Consider the following 14,727-nt stretch of genomic DNA (forward strand, 5'->3'; position numbering starts at 1 on the left):
CTCAGAATAATACAACAGCTGTACATGAAAACATTGTCTTAACCTTGATCAAAACAGAGGGTGCGTCTCCAGAAAAGCTAATGAACATGAAGCATGTATTCATGATAAAATGGTTTATAACATTATAATTATACAATATTTTTACAAATGCTTTTTTAAAATTGTTTAATCATTTCTATGATTAACTTCACAATATGAATGTCTCTATATGGACCTAATTCACTTTAGGTATGTGTCCTCATGAGTAAGACAAGGAATGTGGTTCTGACAGTTCAAACAGCATGAAATGCAAATCTGCTACCCTGTGTGCTTCTAATATTTGCTTATCAACTGGAACAGAATTCAGGAGACATAACCTCTTCTTGAAGACAAATGAGACAGCAAAAAAGGCAGCTTTGCCTCTAAGGCAAAGTGTAAAAGAGCCTTCCTTCAGGGTTTCGGGGGACTCTCTTTGTTTCTTGACTTGATAACAAAAATTTGTTGAAACCTGTGAGGCACTAGGCTGAGGGTTATAAACACAAATAAAAGACTTTTCTACCCACAGGCCAATAAGGATTTTGATAAAAACATAATTTTAGCAATTATAATAAAAAGAGGCACATTTTGATATTTTCCATAAAGGATACTCAAGCATATTTCAGCTATGGATGGACTTCTAATTTCTTCAACACATACTGTACTTCCTCTATAATCCAGGCAGGAAAATCAGAAGCTAAGGGAAATGAGGAGGACAGAGAATAAGCAATAGTAATTACTGTCTATGTGAAGAGATTCTCTGCCAGAAAAAAAATAAATCTCTGAATCAATTACCTTTTCAGAACTGTAGAAGATATGGCAGTAGCCACAGATGGACTATTTTCTGGGAAGTGGATACTACAAAGTTGACTAGACTGTAGTGATCTCTTTGGATAATTCAGTAGAATAAATTGTCAAAATACATAAAAAAATCTTCTATTTGCTAAATTCTGTAAATGATTACCTTACTTGAATTTATGGGAAAGAAAGATTCTGTTCTCTTCATAGATATAACTATGTTCTATGAAAAGAACCAAAATTAGAAGGTAAAGTTAGTAAATATCTCTAACGGAGCCAACACACCAGCTATTACTCTCTTTCCTTGACCCATTTATTCAATTGATACTTTGGGTTCAAAATCTGAGAACTGACCTAAAACTAACTTAGGCAAAAAGAGGTTCATTGTAAGGATACTATTTTTCAGTAAATTCAAGGGCAGTAATATGCTGGCATTTGGTTATCAAAGACTATTCTTTTTGTCAGTTTCCTTTGTTCATCAGCATTGGATACTTTATTACATACTACGTTTTCCCTCTTTCATTTTATTTTTACTCAGTTTTCTTTGGATTTATTGTCTTTAAAAAAATACTTAAGTGAATGTGTACCTATTATTTGGCCTCTGTTCTCTCTGCAAAATTCTCACTTGCTCTAAGGAACCATTTCCATCTGCGTTGTTCTTGCTTTTATGAATACCCTTCTCAAGCCTGTTCCCATCTACTATAGCGATTGTGGTGGCAGACAGAAGTTCAAACATGCATGTTTATGTTGTTTATTTTAATGAATGTATACACATGTTCTACCTCTGACTTAAATGGTATATATCTTTATAAAATAATACTTAACAAGGGCATCCTAAAATTATAAATTTTAGTATCCTTTAATATTATGTATTAATATTTAAAATTTCAACCTTCAAGGATCACAGTTTACTTGAGAGGTAATCATAGACATATTTAAGAAATCATTCTTTCCACCTTTACTCCCAGATTATCTGACAATCTTGTTTATGGTAGCCGAGGAAAAATAAATCTCTTAAAATAAGTTGTTAGTCTCTATAGGACAAGATAAAATGTCATTTATAATAAGTTATTTAAACAACAACATTTGTTTTAAATTTCCAGTGAAAGCCAGATTTGTTTGATGTTATTTTTGGTTTTTATGTTGCTTATACAACAAGGCAACCTAAAGAAATTACGTTGCTCATTTCAACACCTCAGATATTATAGAAAGAATATTTTATACTACACTACTAATTACCAAAGTTAAAACTGCTTATGTTAGGTAAGTTTGCATATCTATAGAAATAAATAGATGACAATGATCAGCAGACATTTCCTCAAATATTACAATTTGCTTACATTTAGTATTTCAAAAGAAAAGCTAAGATTCAATTTTATTTTAATTTCTAGGTAAGAAATTACTTACTTGATAATAGAAAGAAATTGCTTAGGAAACATTGGTATATTTCTCTGACTATAAGATGCAAAATGGAATTTCCAAAAATCCTCAGATTTGAAATGCTTTCACAGGATCTGAATAGAGCCTCAGTTTTGGAAAAAATACTGCAGTTTTAATTATAGTAACCGGAAGTGATATAGCTTAACTGTAAGCTGACTTTGATGCAATCAGATTCCTTGTAGAAATGACTAGGAAGAGCTGGTCAACTCTTAACTCCTATGTTCAAACATACGTCTTTTGAAGAACTTCAGATTTGTTTTCAGTTTAGGAAAAAATATAGATGTTGCATACCAAAAAAATTGATTATTGGGAATGTGTGTGTGTGAGAGAGAGAGAGAAGCATATATATAGAGAGAAGGGGCAGTGTGGAAGGAAAAGTTTGGTGGGAATTGTGTGAGAGAAACAATAAGCATCTGGATTTAATGGAGTACTTTTGATATTGATTTGATATTTTTAATATATTAAAATATTTAAATATGGATATGTTTAAATGTAGTTCTGAATCCACATTTAAAGGAGAGAATAGAGTATTAGTAAGTTGCTATTTTATTTTCAGGAAGATATTAATAACTTTTATAATATTTAGGGCCTATTAGTTATAATGAACTCAAGAGAAACTCCTATGATGTCTATGGTGTTGAAATTATCGGTCAGTAATTATTATTATAATTTCAGTTTAAATATTATAAATTATAGTTTGATATAATTGATCTTTTTTTTAGCATGCCATCACTATACATTTTTGCTGAGAACTGAAACTGGTTTTGTATAAAAGTACATGACATGTTTTAATGTTCTGTAATTTCAGAAGAAATAATATAAGAATATTGCAGTACTTCTTTAGAGTGTAAAGTTGTCAGATATGTAAACATACTAAGTGTTTGGGAAACTCCAGTTTAAGTTTCACAGCCCTCAGCCCAAATGTGTAATAGAATTTCCCTTTAGAATTATTTCCATTTAGAATTACCACTTACGTATTTGGGATGAGAGCTACAACACTTAAAGTAGTGTTTCCCAAACTGTGTTCTAAAGGTATTATTTCAAAATGAGGTTAATGGCTGTTTCTAGACAGTGTACAAATAGTATCTTTTTCTTAGAAAGTCAGTATGCAAATTAGTATAATTAATTCTCTGAAAAGACCTGCAGTGCAGTTGATTGGTTTTCAAAGCTTTGTTTAATATCAAATTTTGCAAGCTTATCTGCGTAGATAAGCTTTTTATTATTTTTCAACAGGCCTATTACTGTGTTTTTAGCATACCTATTATCACAGTAGTCAGTAACCTCATATCCCATACCACCTGTTTTTCTAATGTTTTACTGCAACAGAGCCATGCCCACTTGGGCTTTTGTGCTATAATGGCAGAGTTGAGGGCAGCTGCAATGCAGACCATATGGTTGGCAAAGCCTAAAGATAGTTATATCTGGTCCTTTACAGAAAAATATTTGCCAATCCTGATGGCACAATAGAATAGTACTGGATATTAAATTGGGCAATGCCAAATTAAAGAAACATTTTATATTTTAAATTATTTCTAATAGATCATTGTAAAATACATGTACATACCTGCATAATATAAAATCAATTTTAATTATATGGAATTTGCAATAATGTGACTTTATTTTTATGAAATTATTTACTTTAAGTATTTACATTTAATATAATGAATTTATATGAAACTTTAATAATAATTTAGCAGGGAAATAATATAAATATTCTTTATATTATATATATATATATTATTGCAGTTTAGGCTCTGGGTACATGTGCAGAACATGCAGGATTGTTGCATAGGTACAGACATGGCAATGTGGTTTGCTGTCTTCATCCCCCATCACCTATATCTGGTATCTCTCCCCACGTTATCCCTCCCCAACCTCCATAACCCATGCCGTTTGTCCCCTATTTCCCCACAAGAGCCAGCAGTATGTGATGCCCCCCTCCTTTGCCATGTGTTCTCATTGTTCAACACCCACTTATGAGTGAGATTATTCAGTGATTGATTTTCTGTCCTTGTGTCAGTTTGCTAAGAATGATGGTTTCCAGATTCATCCATGTCCTACAAAGGACACAAACTCATCATTTTTTATGGCTGCATGGTATTCCATAGTGTATATGTGCCACATTTCCTTGTCCAGTCTATCATTAATGGGTGTTTGGGTTGGTTCCAGGTCTTTGCTATTGTAAACAGTGCCACAATGAACATACCTGTGCACGTGTCTCTATGATAGAACGATTTACAATCCTTTGGATATATACCCAGTAATGGGATTGCTGGGCCTAATGGAATTTCTATTTCTTGGTCCTTGAGGAATTGCCACACTATCTTCCACAATGATTGAACTAATTTACAATCCCACCAATGGTGTAAAGTATTTCTGTTTCTTCACATTCTCTCCAGCACCTGTTGTCTCCAGAGTTTTTAATGATCGCCATTTTTTTTTTTTTTTTTTTTTTTTTGAGACGGAGTTTCGCTCTTGTTACCCAGGCTGGAGTGCAATGGCGCGATCTCGGCTCACCACAACCTCCGCCTCCTGGGTTCAGGCAATTCTCCTGCCTCAGCCTCCCGAGTAGCTGGGATTACAGGCACACGCCACCATGCCCAGATAATTGTTTTTATATATTTTTAGTAGAGATGGGGTTTCACCATGTTGACCAGGATGGTCTCGATCTCTTGACCTCGTGATCCACCTGCCTCAGCCTCCCAAAGTGCTGGGATTACAGGCTTGAGCCACCGCGCCCAGCCAATGATCACCATTCTAATTGGTGTGAGATGATACCTCAATGTGGTTTTGATTTGTATTTCTTTAATGACCAGTGATGATGAGCACTTTTTCATATGTTTGTTGACCTCATATATATCTTCTTTTGAAAAATGTCTGTTCGTGTCCTTTACCCACTTTTGAATGGGGTTTCTTTTTTTCTTGTAAATCTTTTTTAGTTCTTTGTAGATTCTGGATATTAGCCCTTTGTCAAATGGGTAGATTGCAAAAATTTTTTCCTATTCTGTTTGTTGCTGGTTCATTCGAATGATTGTTTCTTTTGCTGTACAGAAGGTATGGAGTTGAAGTCGATCCCATTTGTCATTTTGGCTTTTGTTGCCAATGCTTTTGATGTTTTAGTCATGAAGTCCTTGCCTATGCCTATGTCCTAAACAGTTTTTCCTAGGTTTTCTTCTATGATTTTTATGGTGTTATATCTTATGTTTAAATCTTTAATACATCTGGAGTAAATTTTAGTGTAAGATGTCAGGAAAGGGTCCAGTTTCTGCTTTCTGCACATGGCTTCCCAACACCATTTATTAAACAGGAAATCCTTTCCCATTGCTTGTTTTTGTTAGGTTTGTCAGAGATCAGATAGTTGTAGATGTGTAGTGTTTCCTTTGAGGCCTCTGTTCTGTTCCATTTGTCTATATCTCTGTTTTGGTACCAGTACCATGCTGTTTTGATTACTGTAGCCTTGTAGTGTAGTTTGAAGTCAGGTAGCATGATGCCTCCATCTTTGTTCTTTTTACTTAGAATTGTCTTGGCTATGCGGCCTCTCTTTTGGTTCCATATGAAGTTTAAGGTGGTTTTTTCCAGTTCTGTGAAGAGAGTCCTAGGTAGCTTGATGGGTATAGCATTGAATCTATAAATTACATTGGGCAGTATGGCTATTTTCACAATATCAATTCTTCCTAACCATGAGAATGGAATGTTTCTACATCTCTTTGTGTTGTCTCTTATTTCCTTGAGCAGTGGTTTGTAGTTCTCCTTGAAGAGGTTCTTTACATCCTTTGTTAGTTGTATTTCTAGGTATTTTATTCTTTTTGAAACAATTGTGAATGCCAATTCATTCTTGATTTGGCTCTCTTTAAGTCTGTTTTTGGTGTATAGGAATGCTCGTGCTTTCCACACATTGATTTTGTATCCTGAGACTTTGCTGAAGTTGCATATCAGTTTAAGGAGATTTGGGGCTATGAAGGGGTCTTCTAAATATACAATCATGTTATCAGCAAATAGAGACAATTTGACTTCCTTCTTTCTTAATTGAATAACCTTTCTTTCCTTTTCTTGTCTGATTGCTCTGGCTAGAACTTCCAATACTATGTTGAATAGGAGTGGTGAGAGAGGGCAATAAACTAGGTATTCATGGAATGCATCTCAAACTAATAAAAGGTATTTACAAAAACCCACAGACAATATGCTGAGTGAGCAAAAACTAGAACCATTCCCTTTGAAATCTGGCATTAGACAAGAATACAAATCCTGTATTCTTTGTTTATTCTTTAGTATACCTAGTTTATTGAGAGTTTTTAGCATAAAGGACTGTTGAATTTTGTCAAAGGCCTTCTGTGCATCTATTGAGATAATCGTGATTTTTATCTTTGGTTCTGTTTATGTGGTGGATTACGTTTATAGACTTGTGTATATTGAACCAGGATGTGTATATTCATCCCCAGGATGAAGCCTACTTGATTATAATGGGTAAGCTTTTTGATGTGCTGTTATTATCAGTTTGCCAGTATTTTATTGAAGATTTTTGCATCTATGTTCATCATGGACATTGGCCTGAAGTTTTCGTTTCTTCTTGAGTCTCTGCTGAGTTTTGGTATGAGAATGATGTTGGTCTCATAAAATGATTTGCAAAGGATTCCCTCTTTTTGGATTGTTTGGAATAGTTTCAGAAGGAGTGGTACTGGCTTCTCTTTGTATGTCTGGTAGAATTTGGCTGTGAACCCATCTGGACCTGGGCTTTTTTTGATTGATAGGCTATTAATTTCTGCCTATATTTCAGCCTTTGTTATTGGTCTATTCAGGGTTTCAACTTCTTCCTGGTTTAGGCCTTGGAAGGTACAAGTGTCCAGGAATTTATCCATTTCTTCCAGATTTACTGGTTTTTGTGCATAGAGTTGTTTGTAGTAATCTCTTATGATAGTTTGTATTTCTGTGGAATCTGTGGTAATATCCCATTTATCTTTATTTTTATCACATCTATTTGATGATTCTTTCTTTTCTTTTTCATTAACTGGCTAGTGGTCTATTTTGTTGATCTTTTCAAATACCATCTCCTGGATTTATTAATTTTTTGAAGGGTTTTTGTGTGTCTATCTAATTCAGTTCTGCTCTGATCTTAGTTACTTCTTGTCTTCTGCGAGCTTTTGAGTTTTTTATCTTACTTCCCTAACTCTTGCAATTTGATGATAGGGTGTCAATTTTCTATCTTTCCTTGCTTCTCATGTAGACATTTAGTGCTATAAATTTTCCTCTAGACACTGCTTTAAATGTGTCCCAGAGATTCTGTTATGTTGTGTTTTTGTTCTCACTGGTTTCAAATAACATCTTTATTTCAGCCTTCATTTCTTTGTTTATCCAATCGACATTCAAGAGCCAGTTGTTCAGTTTCCATGAAGTTGTGTGGATCTGAGTTATTTTCTTAATCCTGAGTTCTAATTTGATTGCACTGTGGTCTGAGAGACTGTTATAATTTCTGTTCTTTTGAATTTGTTGAGGAGTGATTTACTTCCAATTATGTGGTCAATTTTAGAGAAGGTGTGATGTGGTGCTGAGAAGAATGTATATTCTGTGGATTTGTGGTGGAGAGTTCTGTAAATGTCTATTAGGTATGCTTGATCCAGATCTGAATTCAAGTCCTGGATATCCTTGTTAATGTTCTGTCTTGCTGATCTGAATAATATAAATATTCTTATAATTCTTGTCTGAATTGAAGCGAAAAACATTACTTCATATACTGTTTGATAGTCTGTTATTTCTTCTGTGAAATCCTCTAGGAAGATTAAACATGTAACATTCTTCCTTGCTTTCCTTATAGAAGTAGTTACTGATATAAATGTGTATGTGCATAATTACTGTGTCTTACCATTGTGAGTTTGAGGATATCTTGCTTCCTCTTTTTTTTTTTTTTTAATTTTTTATTGGATTTTAGGTTTTGGGGTACATGAGCAAAGCATGCAAGACAGTTGCATAGGAACACACATGGCAGTGTGCTTTTCTTTCTTTCTCCCCTTCACCCACATTTGGCATTTCTCGCCAGGCTATCCCTCCCCACCTCCCCCTCCCACTGGCCCTCCCCTTTTCCCCCCAATAGACCCCAGTGTTTAGTACTCCCCTTTCTGTGTCCATGTGTTCTCATTTTTCATCACCCGCCTATGAGTGAGAATATGCGGTGTTTCATTTTCTGTTCTTGTGTCAGTTTGCTGAGGATGACGTTCTCCAGATTCATCCATGTCCCTACAAACGACACAAACTCATCATTTCTGATTGCTGCATAATATTCCATGGTGTATATGTGCCACATTTTTCCAATCCAGTCTATTATCGATGGGCATTTGGGTTAATTCCAGGTCTTTGCTATTGTAAACAGTGCTGCAATGAACATTCGTGTACATGTGTCCTTATAGTAGAATGATTTACAGAATATATACCCAGTAATGGGATTGCTGGGTCAAATGGAATTTCTATTTCTAAGGCCTTGAGGAATCGCCACACTGTCTTCCACAATGGTTGAACTAATTTACACTCCCACCAACAGTGTAAAAGTGTTCCTTTTTCTCCACATCCTCTCCAGCATCTGTTGTCTCCAGATTTTTTAATGATCGCCATTCTAACTGGCGTGAGATGGTATCTCAATGTGGTTTTGATTTGCATCTCTCTGATGACCAGTGACGATGAGCATTTTTTCATATGATTGTTGGCCTCATATATGTCTTCTTTCGTAAAGTATCTGTTCATATCCTTTGCCCACTTTTGAATGGGCTTGTTTGGTTTTTTCCTGTAAATCTGTTTGAGTTCTTTGTAAATTCTGGATATCAGCCCTTTGTCAGATGGGTAAACTGCAAAAATTTTTTCCCATTCTGTTGGTTGCCGATTCACTCTAGTGACTGTTTCTTTTGCCGTGCAGAAGCTGTGGAGTTTCATTAGGTCCCATTTATCTATTTTGGCTTTTGTTGCCAATGCTTCTGGTGTTTTGTTCATGAAGTCCTTGCCTACTCCTGTGTCCTAGATGGTTTTGCCTAGATTTCCTTCTAGGGATTTTATCGTGCCAGGTCTTATGTTTAAGTCTTTAATCCATCTGGATTTGATTTTAGTGTAAGGTGTCAGAAAGGGGTCCAGTTTCTGCTTTCTGCACATGGATAGCCAGTTTTCCCAACACCATTTGTTAAACAGGGAATCCTTTCCCCATTGCCGCAATACTTCAGGAAGTATTTGTAATGCAGCTGAATGAAACTTTCTAATTTTTTTCAGGAAGAACTGAACCCCATTACTGTTACGCCACCGATAGAAGCCATTGATCAGGACCGGAATATTCAACCGCCATCAGATAGGCCAGGAATCCTCTATTCTATCCTTGTCGGTTTGTATTTGCTTACATTTTACACTATCAGTTATCATTTTAGAATCTTTTAGAAACAAATTCTCTCAATTCCAATAAAGTATTTTAAATAACAAAGATTTTTATTATTTGACATGATTGTTACTTTTGTGTATAAACAAATTTTGAAATAATAATTCAAGGTATTTTCTTCCTCGGTTGGTTTGATTGTAATGTGCAGAATGATAAATGAATAACTTTTATGGAAGTGGCAAAGCAATTCAAAATATTAGGATATTAACCTGTATATTGTTAACATCCTAATATTTTGAATAATATCCAATTTTTTTCTACATATCAACTTATCATATAAAGCATTCTCTAGTACAAAATTTTAATATAAAATGAAAAACATTCTACTTATATTCTATCTTTGGTTGGATACTATACATAATTCTGATAATATATGACTGAATTTAAAAAGAGCTATTTTGGAGCCATGTGAAAAAAAGGTGCAAGGTCATGATTAGCCCAAAGGAACATGATACATTAACCTTTGGCAAATACTGCTCATGGAAAATTCCGCAGAAGCTGTCCTAATCCTTCCCTAAGTATATGCTACTAATGGAACCCAAAGCAAAAATGATGAGAAATTGATTTCACTGCTCTTCTTAGATTGCTTTTGCCAAAATATGAATATTGCTGATTTGTGTAGCCTCTAGACAGACAGATACATGTGAGACAGGCTATATATCTTTTAAGGAAGAAAGGGACCCTTTTGAAATGTGCTTGAAAAATAACATTAATGGAGTTCAGCATTAGCTCTCAACCCTATTCTGTCCTTTTACTTGAAGACTATGTGCATACACACACATACACAACAACCAACGGATATGAGATTTGAAAATATTACACTATATCCTTAGAATAGCTATCTGTAAAGAAAATTCAAAGCAATTCTGTTTCAAGCCTTTGGTCTTTAAAGGGACATAAATATCATAAGCCAATTGCAGAGATCAGACTATTAATTTGTAAAAAGCTTTCATAAACATAAACTAGATGCTAAAGACACAAACATGAGAGATGAGTGTTCTAGGTTAGTCACATGGAGTCTGTGGCTAAAAAGAAAATCAAAAAATAAATTAAAATACATCACTTAAGGAACTATAAATAAAGTTTGAACCACATGTGGGCTCATGGGAGGAGAGCATTAAGCATTTTAAGAGAATTGCTTAGGAAGAGTCATTTTAGCAGAAAGATGGGTGTTTCCAGGTAGAAAAAGAGATTATCTCTATAGATAAGCAACATATGTAAAAGCCAAAGGATGAAACTTAAGAATAGACTTGGAGAACCATGATACTCAGAGCTGGTTGGATGCATCTGTTCAAGTTTATTTCACTTTTAAAATATATGTGCATTCTTCTTTTTTTAACAAATGAGCACCCTGAGCACCTTCACTGTGAAGTAAGATGTATCACTGACTTTGTGGAGCCAGTTTTCTGACAATAGAGATAGGCAATAAATAATTACTATAAAAAGTGTTTATTATCAAAGGTAGAAAGTTGTGAATGCTATGGGAAAAATTGATCTTATGATGTGATTGGAAGAGCAGAGGAAGATTGTATTAGAAGTTTCAGTATTAAGTAGAATCATCAGCCCTTGTGTCATCAAAAGGTAAGCCATTAACAAATGATTACAGAGGCTCAGGAAGTTATTCAGGTTAATATCTCCAGGGAGAGTTTCTAGACGGAGATGAAAGCTGAAGCTTTCCAGGTGGGTTTTAGAAATAACAAGGGGGCCAGAAGCATTGGAGAGAAGTGAGTGAGGTTAAATAAAAAGTTAATGGGTAAGAGGGCAGAAATTTGAGAGCCTTGTATGTTATTTATCTACTTTGTATTTTTCTCAGAGTGAAATAAGAAGCCAGTGCAAGAATTTAACAGAATAGTGACACAATGATGGAATGTTTCATTGGCTTACAACTATAGAATAATGGATAGTCCCAAACAATGGATAGAAACTTTTACAATTATTTGCTCTTATACCTAAGTTAAATGAATAATATCCTTTTACCTTATTTTTGTTTTTAGAAGGAAGAGAGTTGTAGCGATTGAGAGTATAGACTCTGAAAATTGTACTACCCATGTTAAAAATCCTGACTTTAATTCATACCAGGCATATAATTTTAGGTCAGTTATTTAGCCTCTTTACCTGAAATTAGTCCTTTTTTTTTTCTTTTGAGACAGCATCTTGCTCTGTCACCCAGGTTGGAGTACAGTGGCACAATCATAGCTCACTGCAGCTTTGACCTCTTGGGGTTTAGCGATCCTCCCACCTTGGGCTTCCAAAGTGCCAGGATTACAGGTGTGAGCCACCACGTAACCAGATTTTTTTTTTTTTTTTTTTTTTTTTTTGAGACGGAGTTTCGCTCTTGTTACCCAGGCTGGAGTGCAATGGCGTGATCTCGGCTCACCGCAACCTCCGCCTCCTGGGTTCAGGCAATTCTCCGGCCTCAGCCTCCCGTGCAGCTGGGATTACAGGCACGTGCCACCATGCCCAGCTAATTTTTTTGTATTTTTAGTAGAGACGGGGTTTCACCATGTTGACCAGGATGGTCTCGATCTTTTGACCTCGTGATCCACCCGCCTCAGCATCCCAAAGTGTAACCAGATTTTTTATATTTAATATGGGATTTTTAAAAAATAGATCTTTGTATAAAACAGTTGTGAGAATTTGCTCCAATACATTGCAAATGCACATAATACTGCCTGGAGAAAAAGTTGATGCTCAATACATGTTTGCTGACATTGCTGTTACCATTAGGAGGAAAAGAAAGGCATGCTACCTAAGTCACATCAGTCTGGTACAAATGGAAACACACACACACACACACACAAAACAAACACAACAAAATACATACACACAAACACACACACAGAAAAGGATATCCATGATTAACTTCATGGACTTTGTCAAAACTCTTAATTTCCCTTAAATTCATCCAAGTGGTTCTGAATATATGTGTTTCTCCAAGCTAACATAAGTAATTGTGTGGAGGGCTCCTCTCCTGCTTTCATTTGTCATAGACAGTCTCTCTTTATGGTATATGAGGATATGGATGCTGATGTCTATGACAGGGCCATCCAAGGGCTGTGGTCAGCCTCTTGATGGGTCCTACTGCCATGACCATCAATGGTAGAATTATTGACTATCCAAAAGTCTTTAAAGGAAACACTAGACAATGATGTTCATACGGGGTTTAAAAAGCTTTAACAAATTTCTGGGAAACTAGAAAGACAAGAGCAAGTTGTATATACGCTCAGGAAACACTTGGAAAGGCCCTAAGCTCTGTTCTCTGGCTGACCTTGCGACTCTGCACATGCAGTAAGTAAAAGCCAAGATGGAACAACACCATAAAGCAGCTAGACATAAAAGATATCTATGGAACACTCTACCCACCAACTGTGGATTATGCGTTCTTCTCAAGTGCACCTGGAATGTTCTTCAGTATAGATCATCCTAGGCCATAAAACGAATATTGTTAAATTGAAAAGGATTAAAGTAATACAAACTCCATTCTTAACAACAATAGAATGAAATTAGAAATTAATAATGAATGAAATTTTGGAAATTCACAACTGTGTGGAAATAAAACAACATTCTTAAATAATGACTCAAAGAATAACAATTATAAAAATTCTTAGAGACAAATAAAAATACATTGTAACATGTATTTTAATCTCTAATCAGCAATATAAGCTTTGTCACAAAGACACTGGAAAAGTTTGAGCAAACTAAAGAAAAAGAGCAGAAGGGAGGCCAAGCATGGTGCCTGACACTTGTAATGCCAACATTTTGTGAAGCTGATGCAGGTGAATTCCTTGAGCCCCAGAGTTTGAAATCAGCCTGAACAATATGAAAAAAACCCATCTCTATAAAAAACAGAAAAAATAGCTGGGCATGGTGATGTGTACCTGTGGTCTCAACTACTCAGGATACTAAGGTGGGAGAATCACCTGGGTCCAGGAGGAATTCAAGGCTGCAGGGCTGCAGTGAGCCATGATCGCACCACTTCATTCCAGCATGGGTGGTGGAGATTGGAGATGACCCTCTTTAAAAAAAAAAAAAAAAAAAAAAAAAAAAAAAAAAAGCTAAACAACACAGTAGAAATAGTAGAGACCATAGTGAAAATTAATAAAAGAAGGATTAAAAAAACAAAATGAATCCAACAGTTAATTCTTTGAAATTACCAACAAAATTGATAAACCTCTAGCTAGCCTGACCAGGAATAAAAGAGATAAGATGCAGTTTACTAACTTTGAATGAAAGAGAGGAACTTCTACTTAGCTCACAGAAATAAAAAAAAAAGTTATAAGAGAATATTATATAAAGTCTATGCCAAATAGACAAACTAGATGCAATGGACAAATTCTTAGAGTCAAACTATTCAAAGTGACTTCAGAAAAAAATAGAATATCTAGGCAGACTTAAAATAAGAAAATAGATGGATGTAATAATAAAAAAAATTCTTCCCACAAAGAATAATTCTAGATCAGATGCTTTACTGGTAAATTCTACCAATCTTTTAGAGAATATTTAATACCCATTCTGTATTAGTACATTCTTGCACTGCTGTAAAGAACTACCTGTGACTGGGTAATTTATACAAAAAAAAAATATGTTCACGTGGCTCACAGTTCTACAGACTGTATAAGCAGAATGGCTTCAGAAGCCTCCGGGAACTTTCAATCATGGCAGAAGTCAAAGTTGGTGCATTTTACACACCTGAGCAGGAAAAAGAAGGGAGAGCTGCTACATACTTTTAAACAACCAGATTTTGTGAGAACTCACTCACTGTCACCAGAAAAGCAAGGGGGATATCTGCCCCCATGAATCAATCACCACCCACCAAGTCCTTCCTCCTACATTGGAGACTACAATTTAACATGAGATTTTGGCAGGGACAAAAATACAAACTATATCATTAAACCTCTGGCCCCTCTGAAATCTCATGTTCTTCTCACATTGAAAAATACAATCATCCTTTCTCAACAGTCCTGCAAGTCTTTTTTTTTTCTTTTTGGTTTACTGCATTTTAGGTTTTGGGGTACATGTGAAGAACATGCAAGATAGTTGCATAGGTACACATGTGGCAGTGTGATTTGCTG

At 35.3% G+C, this 14,727-nt stretch overlaps 1 protein-coding gene across 9 annotated transcripts in view; it reads left to right on the top strand.

Moving 5' to 3' along the window:
• PCDH15 (protocadherin related 15) overlaps nucleotides 1-14,727 on the top strand; it is a 1,854,109-nt gene that overhangs the window by 1,420,461 nt on the left and 418,921 nt on the right. For all 9 annotated transcript variants that reach the window (XM_054243050.2, XM_054243053.2, XM_054243049.2 and 6 more), the window contains one exon: nucleotides 9,496-9,604. In XM_054243050.2, coding sequence (XP_054099025.2) covers nucleotides 9,496-9,604 — 109 coding nt within the window. The remainder of the gene's footprint in view (nucleotides 1-9,495; nucleotides 9,605-14,727) is intronic.

Source organism: Callithrix jacchus, chromosome 12 (assembly GCF_049354715.1).
Source record: "Callithrix jacchus isolate 240 chromosome 12, calJac240_pri, whole genome shotgun sequence".
Lineage (NCBI taxonomy): Eukaryota > Metazoa > Chordata > Mammalia > Primates > Cebidae > Callithrix > Callithrix jacchus.